Below are 16,979 nucleotides of genomic sequence, written 5' to 3' on the forward strand. Positions count from 1 at the left end.
TGAAAAGTCAACACAAAGGGTCTTGCGTTATAACACGTATGATACGTATTAAACACATGGTAATACGATATCTTTTTTACATTTTTATAATGCTGTCAATATTCAATCAAAACACCTTCGTCATGTCTATATTAAAAATAATTTCTATTAATTTTATTCTTTTATAAAAAATTTTAGATAAAAATAACAATTTATCCAAAATTATAGAGAGGGGGAACACACAACACAGGACCAAGTCCATAGTCCATAGTAGTCTAAAGGTCTGTATTCCCTACACCTCCCATCAATCTCTTTCTTTGTGGTACGACAAGGCGATGGTGCCTGCTGCCACTGTCACTGCGGCCTTTATCCATAGATTCCCTGCTGTTTTGTCAAACAAACAAGGAAAAGAAAAGATTCTTTTATTCTCTTACAGTCCAGCTATGCCTATGAGACACAGCCACAGTCCACAGTCCACAGTCCCGTTTGGACCATCTCCATTCTGCACCAACCTCCACTTTCTCTTTTCAGTGAAAGCAGCGAAGCCAGACAAAATGCATCCCACAGTGGTTCCCTGGAGCTGACACCTCCTACCCTACGGTTACCATGACCCTTCCACACGCGCCGCTTCATTGCGCGTGTTCTCTAATTCTTCCCTTAAAATCCACACCCACTCTCCACTCTTCTGCTTTCTAATATCTTCCCTTGCGTTTCGCGGTTCTGCCCCGCTCGCTGCTGCTTCCAGCCACCTCTCTTTTTGGACCTCCAAACCCTTACTGGTAAACAATTAACCCCTTCCTTCCTTCCTTCCTTCTTTCCTTCCTTTCTTTTCTTCTCCTCTGTCTTTTGCTGTATTCATTGATTTCTGGCCGTTTGATTGTGCTTGTGCCTGTGGCATTCTGTTTATGGAGTTTAATTGCGTTCTTATTGCTTGAGATTATCCTGAAAAATAGATCATTAACTCTTCTTCTTGAATGATGTTGGGGCTGGAGTTTTTCTGTATTTGGTTTTTGGTTTCCTCTGCTCCTATACTTTGTTCCTGGCATTCTGCTTGGGGAATTTCTGAGCAACTTATAGTCAGGGTTATGATATTTGGTAAATATACTTCTCAAGTTTTTTTCCCTTATTTTCCTGATGATGGATAGTTTATGTGCTAAGTTTATTCCTGGTTGATTTAAGTGGTTCTTACGTCGTGTGCCTGATTATTGTCATGTTCTTTTGTTTCATTGTGATTTCTCTTGGGATATTGTGGAGTATTGTGCAGATTTCTCATTGTTGTGTTGGTTTTAAACTTCAACTCCTTTATGTTTTGGGTCAATTTGCCGGGTTAGATTCTTTGGATTAATCATGTGTTACCATTGTGATTTTTAATTGGGTTATGGCCAAAATTGATGAAATTGTAATTTCTGATGGTCATTTCCTGCTCCTTGATTGTGCCTGTCATATTGTTTCTGGACTTTCCTTGCCTCTAAATGTTAGTAGAGCTGTTTAAATATATGCTGGAACATCAATGTCATCCTAATTTGTTGCTGCATATACTGATGGGTTGCTGTGTTGCTGGAACTTGTTGTTTCTTACCCCGTGCTCCTTAATGTTGGTATTGGATCACGTTTTTCAGATTGAGTTGCTGCGTGGGTGACTAATGCCCTTTCTGATGGTTCTTGTCTTCTCATGGATTACAATGGCTTGGAAGTTTATGAATTTGCTTCCATTTTTGGTTGAACATTTGGATGTTTGATTCATTAACATGAATTATGTTCCTAGTTGCGAAAAAAGAAAAGGGGTTTGTGCATGATTGTTACTTGAGCTGGGTTCATTGGAGGCAATTTGAAATTTACTGGTTCTCATGCTTCTCTTATTTTTGTCAGTATTGTGATCTTTTACTGAGGGATATTGAGTTGTTCTCTCAGAATATTACTGACCGATGCCACATCGGTGGCTGTTTTCTTGTGATTAGTCTTGCGTTTTTCAAATAGTTGAGAGTCTCTAAGGCTATGTTTGGTGCTGTATTCTAGTGCAGGACTCTATTTGATTTTGCTCGCTGTCACATCACAGGTAGCAATAGAGTATCTGAATGTATATCGTTTATTTGGAAGAGTACATCCATTTAATTAATACGTTGAATATAATGCATGAGATTAAAAAGAAAAGGAAGTAGAAGAAAATTTAAGATTATATTTTGGATATATATGTATATGTTTGTGGTTTTCATAATAGTTGTTGGAAACCATTTTTCAGCTCAGAACATGGAGATGGAGGCGATCACAGCTTCATTAGAGAGGTCTCTTCAAAATTGTTCCTTAAACAACCATAGCCATGAGAGCAGAAGGGAAGAAGGGTCAGTCACAGATGCAGAGGCAGATGCCGAAGCTGGCATAGGAATCTCATCCAGCTCAGACGATGTCCTGAACAACCGCATCTCCAACTCTGACACTACTCTAGAACTCAACTCCCATATATCACTCCCTTACCACTGGGAACAATGCCTAGATTTGAAGGTTATTGAATCCTCTCCTCTTTCTTCTCTAGGTTCTTCATTATATAAAACAATAGTGCAACCGCACAGATGAAGCCCCTAGAAAGTTAAGATTATTTTTAGTTTTCTGATTGCTTGTCATGTCCTTTTGCTTTGCCTACTCTTTGGGGGAAGGTCCGGCTTTCCTTAGTTAATCGGATGTCCTGAACATTTGTTCGATATCTGAATTGTGAAGATTGAGTCTTTCTAGCTAGTCCTGGCGGTTGGGTGCTTATTTCCTTTTAGAAGATGATTTTTTATAGAAGTTATCTGCATATAATTTGGTGGGAATGAATGAACAATGTATTGATTGTGTACTTATATACATGTACAGACGGGGGAAATTTATTACATAAACTGGCAGAATGGAATGAAAGCAAAGGAGGATCCAAGGAGGGTAGCAGAATACAGTAGCAGTATGAGTAGGGATTACAAGTCAGAAGAAGAGAGTTGGTACGATAGCGAAGAGTCTTCATCGGAGTCATGCCCCTCTTCATCCAAAGACCAGTGTTACCAAGAGCTGGGACAAGTAGAAAAGCAGAATAATAGTAGCAGCAGCAGTAGCAGTAGTAGTAGTAGTTATAGTAATAATAAGGGTAATGTCTTGGTTGTGGCTGGGTGCAAGAGCTGTCTCATGTATTTCATGGTGCCCAAACAGGTTGAAGACTGCCCAAAATGTGGTGGTCAACTCCTCCACTTTGATCGATCCGAAAGTGGCTCTCCATGATTCCCATTTCTCAATTCCACCATCCACCCCCTCCCCTGCTTCCTTTTTTTTTTTTTTTTTGCTCTTTCTTGCCCTTTCAATTTCTCTTGTTTCATTTAGCTTGCCTGAGTGTAAACTACTAGTTTTGTTCATTATTAGGATGAAATTTTCCAGCTTTCATCGTGCTTGCATCAGAATAGGTTTCCATTTATTCGTAATTCAATTTTTTTAAAAAATAAATAATTCAATTACTCTTCTCTTTTTATAGTAAATGTACTCTTGTTCCTGTTGTTTATAAGTGTAAATCAACTTAGTCCTCCCGGGTCCCGATAATAATCCAATTAACAGTTAAACAAAGTGCTGATGCGTACTGTATATTGCAATATTTAAACTGGTTTAACCCAACGGTACCACCACCAGTTCCAACAGAGTTCCAGAGTCAAACACAAGCACCCACACCACCTCTTCCTCTCTAATTTGAAAAACCCAATTTCAAGATAGTTTGAAAATTAAAATTCCATCACTGCCTCCTTCAACCGGGGCACCACTTAACCACCCCATCTCATTTTATTTTTCCATCGTTTTCCCTTTGTCTTCTTCACGGTCACTAAACCAGAGACCACCAGACATCAAGCATTGATTTGTTCGCTACACACTAGATCTGTTTCCTTAGCTCCACTACGGGACAACAGCATGAAGATAGATGTTGGCGAGGCTGGTGCAGCCAACAACGATGCAATATTCCAAAGGGCTTCGACGGTGTGAATGTGTGCTGTGTTGGAGTTGGTAATGGTGACGTTGACTGTGGATGTGGGATTTCAACGGTGTCATGCTAGTGTTGGACTGTTTTTGATTGTGTTAGGTGCAGTGTTTTTTACCTAAACAAATTAATAGTCAAATTATATTATTTTTTCATAAAGTAATATACTCTTACTCTACTTGGAAGTTCAAACTTACCGTATCAAACTGTTAACAAGTAGCTAGAAGCTACTCACAGGTTGAATTCACTACATGTGGCAATAACGGGTTTCCAATTTCGGAATAACCAATTGAACTGAACTCCAAATTCATATTTTTAATACTGCTTTGACAATATACTGGGGTGCCGGGTTCCTTTGGCCTTACATCTCACTAGAAAAATAGGATGTATTTTTCTATACTGGTCAGATGGGAATACATAAGGATCGATAATGGCCTTAAATGGAACGACAAGAGGTTTGACCGTTTGACGAGTTCTTATATCACCATTCACCATGTCTAGTTGTTCACACGTTACAGGCAACGGGCAGACTGACTACTTTGTTCTATCCTTTGATTTCACTTTTCTACTTTTCCCTCATTAAATATCTGCTTCAGACTTGCCCCAGAAATAAACTCGCTATAAGTACAGTAGCACAATATTATGCTCAAGGTATATTAACAGCTATGGGCTTCCCCCGACCCATGGAAAATCCTCTTGTACCATCTGGCATCCGGGGCCCTGGAGGTTGCTTGGCGACGACTTGTTCAGTAAGAATTGAATTATTGGAATTGGAAGTTTGTGTTCCCAATTGATTATTCACACGACTATGAACTCGGCCACGACCCTTCCCCCTGCCCCGGCTACGCCCTTTCCTCTGCCCACTCTCTTTTTCATAGGCATGTTCTTCCTGCCAAATGAACAAATATATATAAAGACAAGGCATAGAAACCGTAAGTCCAATTAACAAACCCAAAACCAATTAACTGGTTATGGATAGAGTATCCATGTAATCATTCGCCATTAAGCAACAAAGACTTGGTATATCACATAATCAGCAATCAAAATATCCAAGCACTTACCACATGTCCATGAGTATGAGTATCAGCAACGGGAGCATCTTCTACTGGTTTTTCATTTGCCTGCTGCTCGGGAAGAGAAGTATAATCCTCCTCGCAGTTAGCTTCAGTATCAAATCCCTTCTTTCCCCGTCCTTGAGAAGGTTTTGGCTGAACATGAAATATTAAAGAGATATTATGTCTAAAGTCTAAACTATATTGAATATTGATCTATCCATCCAACAGTTTGAAGACTCCTCAGCCTTGAGTCGCCTTATCAGGCCAAACTAGAGAGGGATTTTAATTTTAATTTTATTAAAATAACAGGATACGGCTGTTGTAGATAAGAAAATAAGAATTATGATTGTCAATGCCCTATATTCAAAGAAAATTAATTGTATACCATGCATCTAACCATTTGACGAACACGGAGGCCACTCCGCCAGTTTCGCTCATCATTCAGCTCCGCAACCTGCCAATAGTACTAACTCTTGTCATAATGCCAAAAATGCCATCGCAGTTTGCTAACTCAGAAATAAAATGGTACTTACTGCTCTCTCAGCCAGCTCAACAGATTCATATTCAACAAATGCATGCAACTGGAACAGAAAGCTGTGTTAGATTCAAAAATTACATACACTTCATTAATACTCTCCATGAAAAAGAGAGGTAAAGGTTCTCATTACTTGTCTACTCAACTCCCATAAATTGCAATCCAAAATCAAATGTCAATGCCCAAAAATGATTGCATCAAACAAAGGTAGGCATGTCTATACTTGGAAACCATAGTATCATACTAAGGACTATGGAGAACCATTAAATGGTCATTTTACCAGTCAATTAAAGTATATATCGGAGAACTTTTGCCAAAACATAATGGAAACAAGAACAGAGCATGGTAACTCAACAGATGAACCAGTAGTAGATGAATTTATGCATGCATGTATGTATGTAGACCTTGTTAGCTAAATGTACGCCATCAACTTTTCCCAATCTTGAAGCTGAAGAAGCACCACTATTGGAAGTTTGAGGAGGACATGTCCGGATGGTCTTCACGCTGCAGAATCAAATGCAAAATGACAGAAATTTAAAATTTAGTAGCAAATACCTAACTTAAAAAGATTATGGGAAAAAGAATACTGTGACAAACATTGTGCTGCTTAAGTTACAAGTTGCAATAATACCTCCCAACAGCAGAAAACACCTTCATAAGATTCTGATGGCAATGATCCTCAGGTAGGTTTTCAGCTACAACAATACGAGACTACAACAAAAAATAATCCTAGATGTTAGAGAAAGTGAGAGGAAAGAAGTCTAATTAAGAGCCACCAATAGTAACCAAAGAAACGTCATTAATTAAAATATTATGAAAAGAATAAATAGCATGCATATTACAAGGGAAAGAATGAATAGCATGTATAATATTAGTATCATATTTAATCCATTCAACAAATTGTTTGCTCATCAATAACTTGTCCAGCATAATCTATAGCCAGTCACAGAATATTAGTAAAATTAACTTGTAGCTCTTCTATATCAGACTCAGTTAAGGGATGCTGGCGTTTGACTTTCTTTCCATCTTCACTTACTACCTGGACAAGATACCAAAAATAGGAAAAATAAAATTACGAAAAGATACATAGAGAAGAACATGAGCTTGATAATATTAATTCATGAAGTATGAGAGTGAAGAAGCTTACAAGTTTTGTCGAGTTCCTCAAAGCAGTCGCAAGTTGAGAGTGACTGGTTATGAGGGCCTTGATCTTCTTGAAAGATGCAACAACAGATATAGGAACTGCATAGTTTTAGAAAAGCATTAATACAAAAATCGCAGCTCATGAAAACTTTAAACCATTTAGCAACCATCTTATTACAGAACAAAAAACAATTCACTAAATATGATAATCTTTAAGTAGAAACTGCATCATCCCATTCCTCTCTTTAAAGTTAGAAAGAAGTTCTGGCAGTAGTAGAATAAAATGCTTTGGTTCATGGTGATTCTGCCACAAGGGGAAAAAAAAGAAGGAAACAGAATATACATCTTACCAAAACCTTCAGAATCTTTGTTGATGAACCTCATTAAATGATCAGTAGTAGCTAAGTTTAAATCACTGAAATAATACTCCACCTACAAATTATGGCATATTTAGATAAACCAATATAATAGTCAAGTTCCAGCATTCAGTCAAGAAATCAAGGATTATACTAAAAAGACATTTTTTGGGGGAGGTAAATGTTGGTAACAAAATAAGAAAGATGATACTAAAAAGGGAAGCTACTGATACACAATGTCTTCCTGCACCTCACATAGTGCACCATCCCCCAACCATTCCTCAACATCGGCAGTTTAAAGTATTCTATGACGGAGAAAGATATATGTAACAAAAAATAAAAATTTCCCTTGATTGTTATCCATTCTAAATTTCCTTTTCTGCCAAATATGAAAAGGCATTAATGTTCTAGAATTCCACCAGAAATCCATTATAGAAAAGTACTAATTCCACCTGAAATTCATGATCCAAAAGCACTCTTGACAGCTAATTGAGTTATTCAATTTCCCAAAAATTTCAGAAAATTTCAACAACAAAAAGCTTCCCTCTGTCTATGTTATAGAAAGTAAACTATTTCAGATAATAGATATATAACTTGATAGTAGTGCCAAGTGCTAACTTAGGACTCCTGAAGACTTTTTTGAGTAAAACATATCAAAATTTCAGCTTCTTGCAGATTTTAAATGCCACTCTATAGCTGATATTTAATCAGGAAAAAAAAGGGGTAATGAAGTTCTATTGTAGGCAGTTGAATACATCAACGCACACCCACTATCATAAGCAGTGAATTGTTCCAACATCAGGCATCAGCTAATCTAGAACAATGACAGCAATGAACCAAAGGGGAAAAAAAAGAAATGGAAGATTAATCTGCTATTTCAGCTTCATACTGTAAAAAGATATTGAGGCAGCGTAAAGCTGCAGTTTCTTCATAAACTTATCAGAGACCAAATTTTATCACGATCCATTTTATCTCCACCCCCACCCTCCAATAAAAAAATAAAGCATCCGACCCTCATCATTATCAAATTTCAGCCCGAATTAACACATCCAATTGTGCCCGAGAGCCAGTTTACAGGTAAAATTACCAAACCTCCCCCTTCCAAAAATGCTTCCTCAGGTCAGGTGTGGTGATCAATTTGTGCCAATATGAGTTACTGTTCTACGGCACTCAGACGAGGGAATGACTGCAGAGTGGATTTTGGAAAGTAGAGGAGGGGAATAGGGGATTATTTATCATGCACCATTTATTGGTTTTAAACTGTGGTACACAACTGCACTTGCAACCACAATAAAGCAGTTTCAAAGAACTCAAGTTGCAACAACCACATATGAAAACAATTGCAGTTGAAACACCCAAAATTTATCCTGCGAAATTTCAAATCCAAGAAACTTCCAAATCATTCTTTATTAATTTTTATAGACACAGTATATAAAAACCTCTTTAAGTTTAGGAACAAAAAACTAACCCTTCCCTCCAAACTACTAAACTCCCAATCCAAATATAATACCTAACTTGATCAGTGGAGTGCTTTTCACACGAAACGCTGAATTGGAATGAAAGAATGGTTATGAACCATCATAATGGAACAAAGTCTAACATCCAAAACCTAAATGTATAGATGAAACGGGTAATATCAATAGGATAATATTCCGCCTACTTGCATAATTCAAAGAACATAAGAAAGAGCATCCATTCAATTTGGACATTAAAGTAGACCTGATTCAAAATCTTCTGACTAGCTTCCTCAGATAGCTTGCTTTTGGAAGAAGGAGTGTGATCTGACTCGCCGTGAGACTGCTGAACTTGCGGCACACCGGAATCGGTGCCAACATGATACTGATGCGGGTGATGGTGAGAACGGTAGTGAGCCTGAACATGATGATGATGCTGATGAGCAAGATGATGATGGTGGTGATTCTGGACGGCTGGAACGTGACCTTGAATCTGTACGTGGAAGGGTGAAGTCGGGGGTGGTGGATAAACATGCACCATACCAGAAGGCGGCGGAGGAGGAGGCGGCGGCGGCACCACTAGCCGAGTAGTAGGTCGCGTGGGCACGAATTCAGGAGCCTGTGCGTTGAGCCGGCTAGAGGAAAGGTTTCTGGAGAGAGATGGATCTGCGTGCGAGGAAGAAGGGCACATGTCTGGGGCTTCTGTCAGTGATTCTTGAGCCATGTCACAACGATCTAGAAGCTGCTTCAGCTTAGACCACACTGGCAGTTACCTTTTTTAGAAGCGGGTGGACTATGACAGGAAAAATACCAGTGAGATGGGAGATTCGTCAAGCATAACCCCAAGAACAATTCTCAAATTATCACTCTTGTTCAATTAGTTTCGGGGTGGTACTGTTACACTGGTCAGAGCCCCAGCGAGATCATAGGTTTTTTTCTGGGGTCGTGATAGGATCATAGATGGATGACTTTATGAACTATGATTGACGAAGATGGACGCGGGCCCAACGGATGACTATCCAATTTTTCTAAGAATGCTGTAAGTGCAGCGTGTCTTTATTGCATAAAAAAATAGTTTAAGAAAAACTTGTATAGATTCAAACAACATAAGACTCATGTCCAAAAAAAAAAAGAACAGCACAAGACTACTAAACAATACAAATATTGTAACATAAAATATATAATTTTAATAGAATATTAAAAATAGTTTATTAACGGATCCAGGAATCTAAGAGTGAAGGGGTCGAAAATTAAAATCTTGTATAATCAAATATAATGTTATATATTTGATAATAGTATAATTATAATTAATTTTTTAATTAAAAAAATTAATAAATACTTGTCAAATAAAAAAATTATCTCAATTTTTATAATTTTTTCATAATTTTTTTATGATTTTACATCTAATAAAATATAAAATTATTTATTTTTAAATATTTTGTTAATTAATTTACTTTATTAAGTATTTATGTGACAATAACTTATATTTTTATATTTTATATAATTAAAAAATATAACATAAAATAATACAAGTTAATTGCAATAACAGTTTTGTTATATGAATTTAAAATGTATTAAAGTATTTTTATATAATAATAGGGATAAAAATTAATTAAAAAATAAACAACTAAATAAAATTTAAAAATAATATTATTATAAATAATATTAAAGTATTTTTTATATGATTATAAATGTTAAAATTAATATTAATAATAGAAATGTAAAAGAAAATTTTAAATTAAATAAAAAATACAAATAATATAAATATATGTAAAAAAATTTAAACCTCATAAAGAATAGTAACTTTTTTTTTACTATCACTATACTATTAAATTTTACTCTATACAATACCTTTATTATAATAGTATGAGTTTTTAAAATTTGTTAGAGGGCCAAGGCCACTACTTGTCCCCTCCCCCCCTGAGTCCCTCCCTGGTTGATTTATTAATCAACTTAGGATGGTTGAGCTGTCTGTTCGCTGATTTACTTAAACAAGTATCGGATATTTCAATCTCGTCTTGTTTATGTCGCAATCCATTAGCCAACGATAAATCTTTAGATTAATCTTTGGTTTGTCAAGCTCAGTAATACTGTGGAAAACAAAAAAATGTTTCGAGATTTCGCTATCTATCCTCCAAACATACATGAGGAAATTGACATTTTTCATATCTTTATTTTGAAAAAGATCAAACTCCTCTTTAAATTAAATTAAAAGGATAAAGTATATACTTTTCGCTCCTAAAATTTGTTAAAAAAATTTCAAAAATATTTCTAAATTTTATTTTGTTTCAATTTTGTCCTAAAAACTTTTAATTTGTATCAAATGTACCCATGTTAGCTAATTTTTCAAGAAGTTTAAGACCATTTTAGCAACAACTTTACAACGACAACCTTTAACATAACAAGTCAGATGTGGTTTTATCGTTGACTCTTGGTTGTCAATCATTATTGCTGCGTTAGTCCTAAGTTTTTTTGAAAATTTAAGATGCAAATAAAAAATATATGGGATAAAATTAAAACAAAATAAAATTTAAGAATATTTTAAAACTTTTAGCAAACTTTAGTAACAAAAAGTATACTTTAGCTTAAATTAAATTTATATATGGTGAATCTGCTGCGATTGATCTGAAGCTTCTAGGTTATATGCTCGTGGTCAGTTGATCACGCTTCTGGAGGTGTCACATCAGTTGATGTGAGTGAATTTTTAATGCTAAATGCAAGTGTAATTACAATCATGCCCCCCAGGCTATTGGTTTCCTTCGTGCCCGCTAAAGTTATATAGCTTTTGAAAACCGCTCATTTTCTTAATTGATCTTCCCTTTCTACTTTCGTCTTGTTTCTTTCTCTTTTCTTCCCTTTTTCATTCTGCCTATTCTACGGCTCACAAGAAGTTGTGCTCATTTGTTTCTAGTACATTTTGTTCCTTTTTCATTATCCCTTTTCTACTAATTTTCTCTTGCTACATTTTTGCTTTTGTATTTTGCTCTTAGTTTAATAAGCAACTATGAGAATTTTGGATTTTCATAATAAGATTATCCGGTAAAAATAAGGGGTACCACTATTGTATTTGTGGAGTAGTCTTATTTTAAGTAGGAATAGCTAATTGAATGGCTTAATCTTCTTTGTTGAAGTACAATATTAAGCTTATGATAGTGGTGGTTCTCCCATTTGTAGGTATTGCACGAAGGATTCCTAATCTCCAACCTCGGGGGCTTGTTTTTCTTGACCTAGGAGTTCCCAGTACTTACTATTAGTGTACTTCTGACGTGACGGAAACCCCTCTACGGCCCAGTGAGGGTGATTTGCAAGAGCTTCGAGAAATTGGGGCTATATGTGGAGGTGGTACTGTAGAGGAACAATATGACCTTTCCTTCCCAGACGTGCAGGAGTGTGCTTGCTATATAAATCTCTCGGCCCTGCACATTCCGGATTGGATGTAGGTTTACAAATTCATGTTAACTATACTGGTGATTAGGTTCCTGTTTTCACCCTTTGTCATTGCCCTCCTTAACCATTGCTCCGTGACTCCCTCCTAACTTTATCCTAATAGTTAGGCTACTATTAGTTGCTTCGAGTTGGAGGTTTTCCTATTCTTTTTCCTTTTGACCATACCGAATCGGGAGGAAAACATTATAAAGGGTACATGTCCTTTTGTGCAGTTTAAAATCGTAAAATTTTTGGGCTCTTTGAAAATTTATTTCACGAATTCAAGGAGCAGTACTTTAAGGTTAGGATGGCTAGGGGATAACATTTTTTTCGGTTAACTCGGGAGGGTTAGAGGAGGTTTCCGACTTACAGGAACTATGACGTTGGGGCTGACTATTTGATAAAGGTCACGTATCAAGGTTTGTTCTAAGTAGGTCGGAATGTCGCCGATGTGTTGTGTGATATGAGGAACTAGTGCCCTTAATCCTTGGCTAGACATGGGTGACCGTGAAGCTAAACATCAGTACATCGGTAGGTTTCTACTTTTTCTTTTCATGCTGTTTCCTATGACGTCTTTATATTTTTCAAGCTTATGATTCTAACTTGCTAATTTTTCTTTTGTAGTTGCTATGGATGGTGGACACGTGACTTTGGCCAACCTTCGTGAGGTGGAGCAAGAAGAAGAGGACGAGAATGCTACCGAGAAAAGTAACTTCTGACGCTATCCTTCAGCATGACATATCTCATGGCGCGGGAAAAGATGACGACCTGCATGTCATCCTAGACCCTGATCCCAAGAAGAAAAAATGGAAGAAAAGTAGGGGGCAACAGTAAGGGTAAAGATGACATCTCTCCAATGGTGATGTAGAAATGTTTTGATTCCCTGGGTTTCATAATTGAACATTTTCTTCCTGAGACTGAGAACTTTTTCCTGGATTGTGATTTTTCCGCACAAGCAAAGTAGGTTTATTGTTCCTTACGTCATTCTGCAGCAATTGTTCGAAAGGCAAAGCCTATTCTTGCTTAATCTCACGTGCTAGATGGGAAACTGTGTCAATCTCAAACTTATCTTGTGAATTTGAAGGCATGGAAAGAGGCTGTTGAGACTGCAAAGATCAATGCTAAAAAGAAGGTTAAGGATGCAGAAATAAAATCCAACGGCTTACCGACAGAGCTTCATTTGTAGATTTCAACAGCTGAATGTCGTGCCAAGGAAGCAAAGAAGAAAGCTAAAGAAGCAGAGGAGGTAGCTACTGGTTTAAAGAGGAACATGGAGATTGTGAAGAATGCTAAGAAAGTACTTTTTGACAAATAAAGATATCCTAAAATCACATGTGTTGCTTTTTGCTCCTAATATTGATGTCTCACTTCTTGGCGCTTGTAAGATTATAAAGGATGGGCAAATTGTTAATATTCCCATCCAGAGAAAAGCTTAGTTTATTTTTCTCTCTTTTATCTACTTTGTATATTTGTCTAGAATGTTTGTTTGCTACCTAAGGGGCCGATGAAACTATTTTGTATTCTTGGTTAAGTTACTACACTTTTATCGTTTCTATTGGCCAAGTTGTATACTTTACCATTTTTCGCTTTATTGTGTTGGATATCCGTTACTATGGGCAAAATGGCTTTGAGATTAATCACTTCCCGTGGAACCGATTTGAATGATAAATAGAAATGAAATAATAAAATGCTTGGGCATCGTTAAAACCTTCCTTCGTCGTTAACAGGTTCCTTAGGTGAGGAAAGAGTACCCACTTATTAATGAATTTGCAAATCAATCCCATTTACAAGGTAAAATAAAACTAAGAACAAATGTTAAAGAAAAACGAAATATATCTAAATCAAATAAATGCTAAATGAATAGCGACGTTCACTTGACCTTAATAATAAAATCTCTTAAGATTAGCAACGTTCAAGGATCTCGAGATCTTGATATCGTCAAGTTTCTCGAGTTTGTATGCTCCCTTTCCGTAGGACTCGCGAACTTGGTATCATCCTTCCTAGTTTGGTGATAACTTGCCTTCCCTTGGCCTAGCGGCTCCGATGTTGTTGTAGCGTAATACCAAATCACCGTTGTTAAAGGTCCTTCTTCTTACTACCCGATTGCACCTTAGAGAAATCCATTACTTGAGAGCTACCTCCTTCAAGCGAGTCATAGACCTTACCTAGTCTATTAAGTTTTTCTTAGCTTTTACATTGAAACTTCCAAAAAGAGCCTAGGATTGGGGGAGAGGAGGCGGCAACAGAAGGGATCAGCGACGACAGAAGGAGCTAGCGGCGGCAGGGCTGACGGAGTGCCGAGGAAAGGAGAGGGTTAGAGAGAGAGAGAGAGGAGAATTCAAAATGAAGGGGGAGGGGGTTCACGCTTTCAATTTTAAGACTTCTTACCGTCGAATTTACCGGCAGATAAATCCGATGGTAACGCATTGCGGTCACAAAAACGCAGCGTTCCACTAAAATAGGTTCACTGGCGGATTTTTCCGCCGGTAAATCTTACGGTACATTTCGTGCCAATTTTTTCTTGTAATGACCGTCAGAATAAAAAATTTTCCTGTAACGATTTGACTTGACGAATTCCGCATGAAAATGTCCATAAATCTATCGGTAAAGTCAATGCTAATGTGCGATGCTAAATCCGACAATAAATCTGACGGTACTCAACGTTTTTCTTGTAATGACCATCGGGATAAATCCGACGCTATAAAGTTTGCCGGTAATTGTTTACCGATGGATTTTTTCGTTCGCCGCTAATTACTGTCGGAATATTTTCACTGATAATTTTTACCATCAGATTTTCTCCTGTAAATCCTATGGTAATATATTATTAATTAATAATTAAATTAATAACTACAGATGGATTTAACCGACGGTAAACTTAATTTTAAATATTTAAATTCAATAATTTTTAAACTAATAAATTAGAAAATACAACACTAATTAACGCAGAAAATAATTAACTCAGATAATAATAAACTTAGAAAATTGATAACAATAAACAATAAGTCAATAAAATGTTTAATGGACTTATAATAAATCAGACAATTAACAACAATCAACTAATTAATTCAAAAAATAATTATAAACAAAAAAACGTAATTCATGCATATTAAAAAGCTGACTTTGAAACTTGTGGATAAAATGTTTAATGATAAAATACAAATGTAATTCATGCATATTACCTGCAGTAAGTAGAATATTGATATTGCTCTATATTCTTTTGAGAAAAGGACAAATAGGTCCCTAACCTTTTGTCCTGCGGACATTTTTGTCCCTGACCATTGAAAAATACTTTTAAGTCTCTGACCTTCACAAAATTTGGACGGATCAGTCCCTCCGTCCAAATGCCTTCGTTAGGGACTGATCCGTCCAAATGCCTCCGTCAGGGACTGATCCGTCCAAGTTTTGTGAAGGTCAGGGACTTAAAAGTATTTTTCAATGGTGAGGGACAAAAATGTCCGCGGGGCAAAAGGTTAGGGATCTATTTGTCCTTTTCTCTATTCTTTTTATCAATGATCTGTTTATACAACAAAAATATATATGTTAAACTTGAGAAAAAATTTATCGAACTTAAATAAATAGATCATTTCATAGTTTGATGGCCTCTTAATAAAAACAACGATATTGTTTATGCTTATAACAGGATATAAGACCGTGTTAAATTTTTAATGCATTATAGCCTTGCCTAAGAAAATTTGAATAAAATAAAAAATTCTATCTCTGAGATACCTCTTTTTTCGCAGAAATCTTAATTTAGGAACCTTTTTGGTTTGTGCTAAGTAGCAAATGAATTCAATCCAGCTTTCTAGTGTCTATAGTTTTTAACCACATAACATTATTTAGTAGCAGTACAATAGAAAAGAATGAAATTATCAGTTTCATGGAATAAGTCTTCTTATCAAGAACACCCTACCCCTTTGAAAAAACAATAACGAAAAAACACTACCTAAATAATAAAAAAACTAAAGAAATACTAATAATTAATGGCATTTCTAACTCTTTCTGATATGATCCTCATCATTTTCAAATTGAAAATTCAATTACACAAAAAAATCAACCACACCAACCTCAACCTTAATTAGGATTCTCAAAACTCCCAAATTGACTTGTACTTTTCAAACATTCAATATATTAGCAACGTTTTTAATGAAAACTTAAGTAATAAGCCCTTAAAAATATAGAAATAATCACTTTTATTCTTCATGATATCAGAACAATAAACAGAAATCATAATAATAAACACAAAATCATCAAAACAAAATTCAAAATTAGAATTATAAACAAAATTTCAAACACAAAATTATCAAAATAGAATTAAAAAAATCCCTAAATCAAAATAGAATTAAAAAATCCTAAATCTAAACTAATAGATGAACTAAATCTGAAAAAAAAAAAGAAAAAAAAAAAGAAAAAGGAGGAGGACAACATACCTGAAGGGAGGAAGGAGGCAGCTTCGACGAAGTGGTGGCAGCACAGACAGCGAAGTGGTGGCGACGGTGACCAACCAGCAAGATTGTATTATTAGGATTTTTTTTAAAATAAATTAAAAAATAATTGGAAGAAGGAGGAGGACAACATAACTGGAGGGAGGAAGGAGGCAGCTCCGGCGATACAAGGAGCAACGGCGACAGAGGTGCAACAGTGGCGACGGCAACAGTGGCGGGAGCGATAAAAATGGCAGTGATAGAGCGACCAACACAGCGCAAAAGTCCACGTAGTCTTTGAACGTTGTTGGTAGTGGTCGACGTTGGTGGAAGGACTGCCGGAGGTGGCTTGTGGGAGAGGAACAGAAGGGGAGAGAGAGAGAGGAGAAGGTTAGAGAGAGAAAGAGAGAGAGTAGTTCAAAAATGAGGGGGAGAGGATTCACGGTTTGAATTTAGGGCAAGATTACTGTCGGCTTTACCGGAAAATTGCTTTGCGAATGACCAAAACACAGCGTTGCACTAATTCGGATTATCGGCGGATTTATCCGCCGGTAAATTCAACGGTAATGATCGCGCCATTTTTTCTTTTTTTTTTCCTCTCCAATCATTACTGGCAAATTTACCATCAG

At 36.4% G+C, this 16,979-nt stretch overlaps 2 protein-coding genes across 6 annotated transcripts; one reads left to right on the top strand and one right to left on the bottom strand.

Annotated features, from left to right (window-relative positions):
* Positions 1 to 210: 210 nt before the first annotated feature.
* LOC112758617 (protein CURLY FLAG LEAF 1) lies at positions 211 to 3,472 on the top strand. 4 transcript variants are annotated; one of them, XM_072220092.1, is made up of 4 exons: positions 211 to 758; positions 1,598 to 2,034; positions 2,218 to 2,477; positions 2,829 to 3,472. In XM_072220092.1, the coding sequence occupies exons 3-4, from the start codon at positions 2,226 to 2,228 to the stop codon at positions 3,219 to 3,221; spliced, it is 645 nt and encodes a 214-aa protein (XP_072076193.1). In that variant the 5' UTR covers positions 211 to 758; positions 1,598 to 2,034; positions 2,218 to 2,225; the 3' UTR covers positions 3,222 to 3,472. The 4 variants fall into 4 exon arrangements, with proteins under 4 accessions (XP_072076193.1, XP_025663112.1, XP_025663114.1 ...); XM_025807329.3 differs by having other exon boundaries at positions 215 to 758; positions 1,995 to 2,034; XM_025807330.3 differs by having other exon boundaries at positions 650 to 758; positions 2,000 to 2,034.
* Positions 3,473 to 4,249: 777 nt separating this feature from the next.
* Positions 4,250 to 9,635, bottom strand: LOC112758616 (la-related protein 6B). 2 transcript variants are annotated; one of them, XM_025807324.3, is made up of 10 exons: positions 8,769 to 9,635; positions 7,044 to 7,125; positions 6,698 to 6,792; positions 6,518 to 6,589; positions 6,182 to 6,261; positions 5,955 to 6,054; positions 5,549 to 5,596; positions 5,401 to 5,469; positions 5,022 to 5,168; positions 4,250 to 4,849 (listed from the first exon to the last, which is right to left on the bottom strand). In XM_025807324.3, exons 1-10 carry the CDS (start codon positions 9,225 to 9,227, stop codon positions 4,607 to 4,609), a joined length of 1,395 nt encoding a protein of 464 aa, XP_025663109.1. In that variant the 5' UTR covers positions 9,228 to 9,635; the 3' UTR covers positions 4,250 to 4,606. The 2 variants fall into 2 exon arrangements, with proteins under 2 accessions (XP_025663109.1, XP_025663110.1); XM_025807325.3 differs by lacking the exon at positions 6,518 to 6,589 and having other exon boundaries at positions 6,695 to 6,792; positions 8,769 to 9,581.
* Between the last annotated feature and the right edge of the window lie 7,344 nt (positions 9,636 to 16,979).

Source organism: Arachis hypogaea, chromosome 16 (genome assembly GCF_003086295.3).
Source record: "Arachis hypogaea cultivar Tifrunner chromosome 16, arahy.Tifrunner.gnm2.J5K5, whole genome shotgun sequence".
Lineage (NCBI taxonomy): Eukaryota > Viridiplantae > Streptophyta > Magnoliopsida > Fabales > Fabaceae > Arachis > Arachis hypogaea.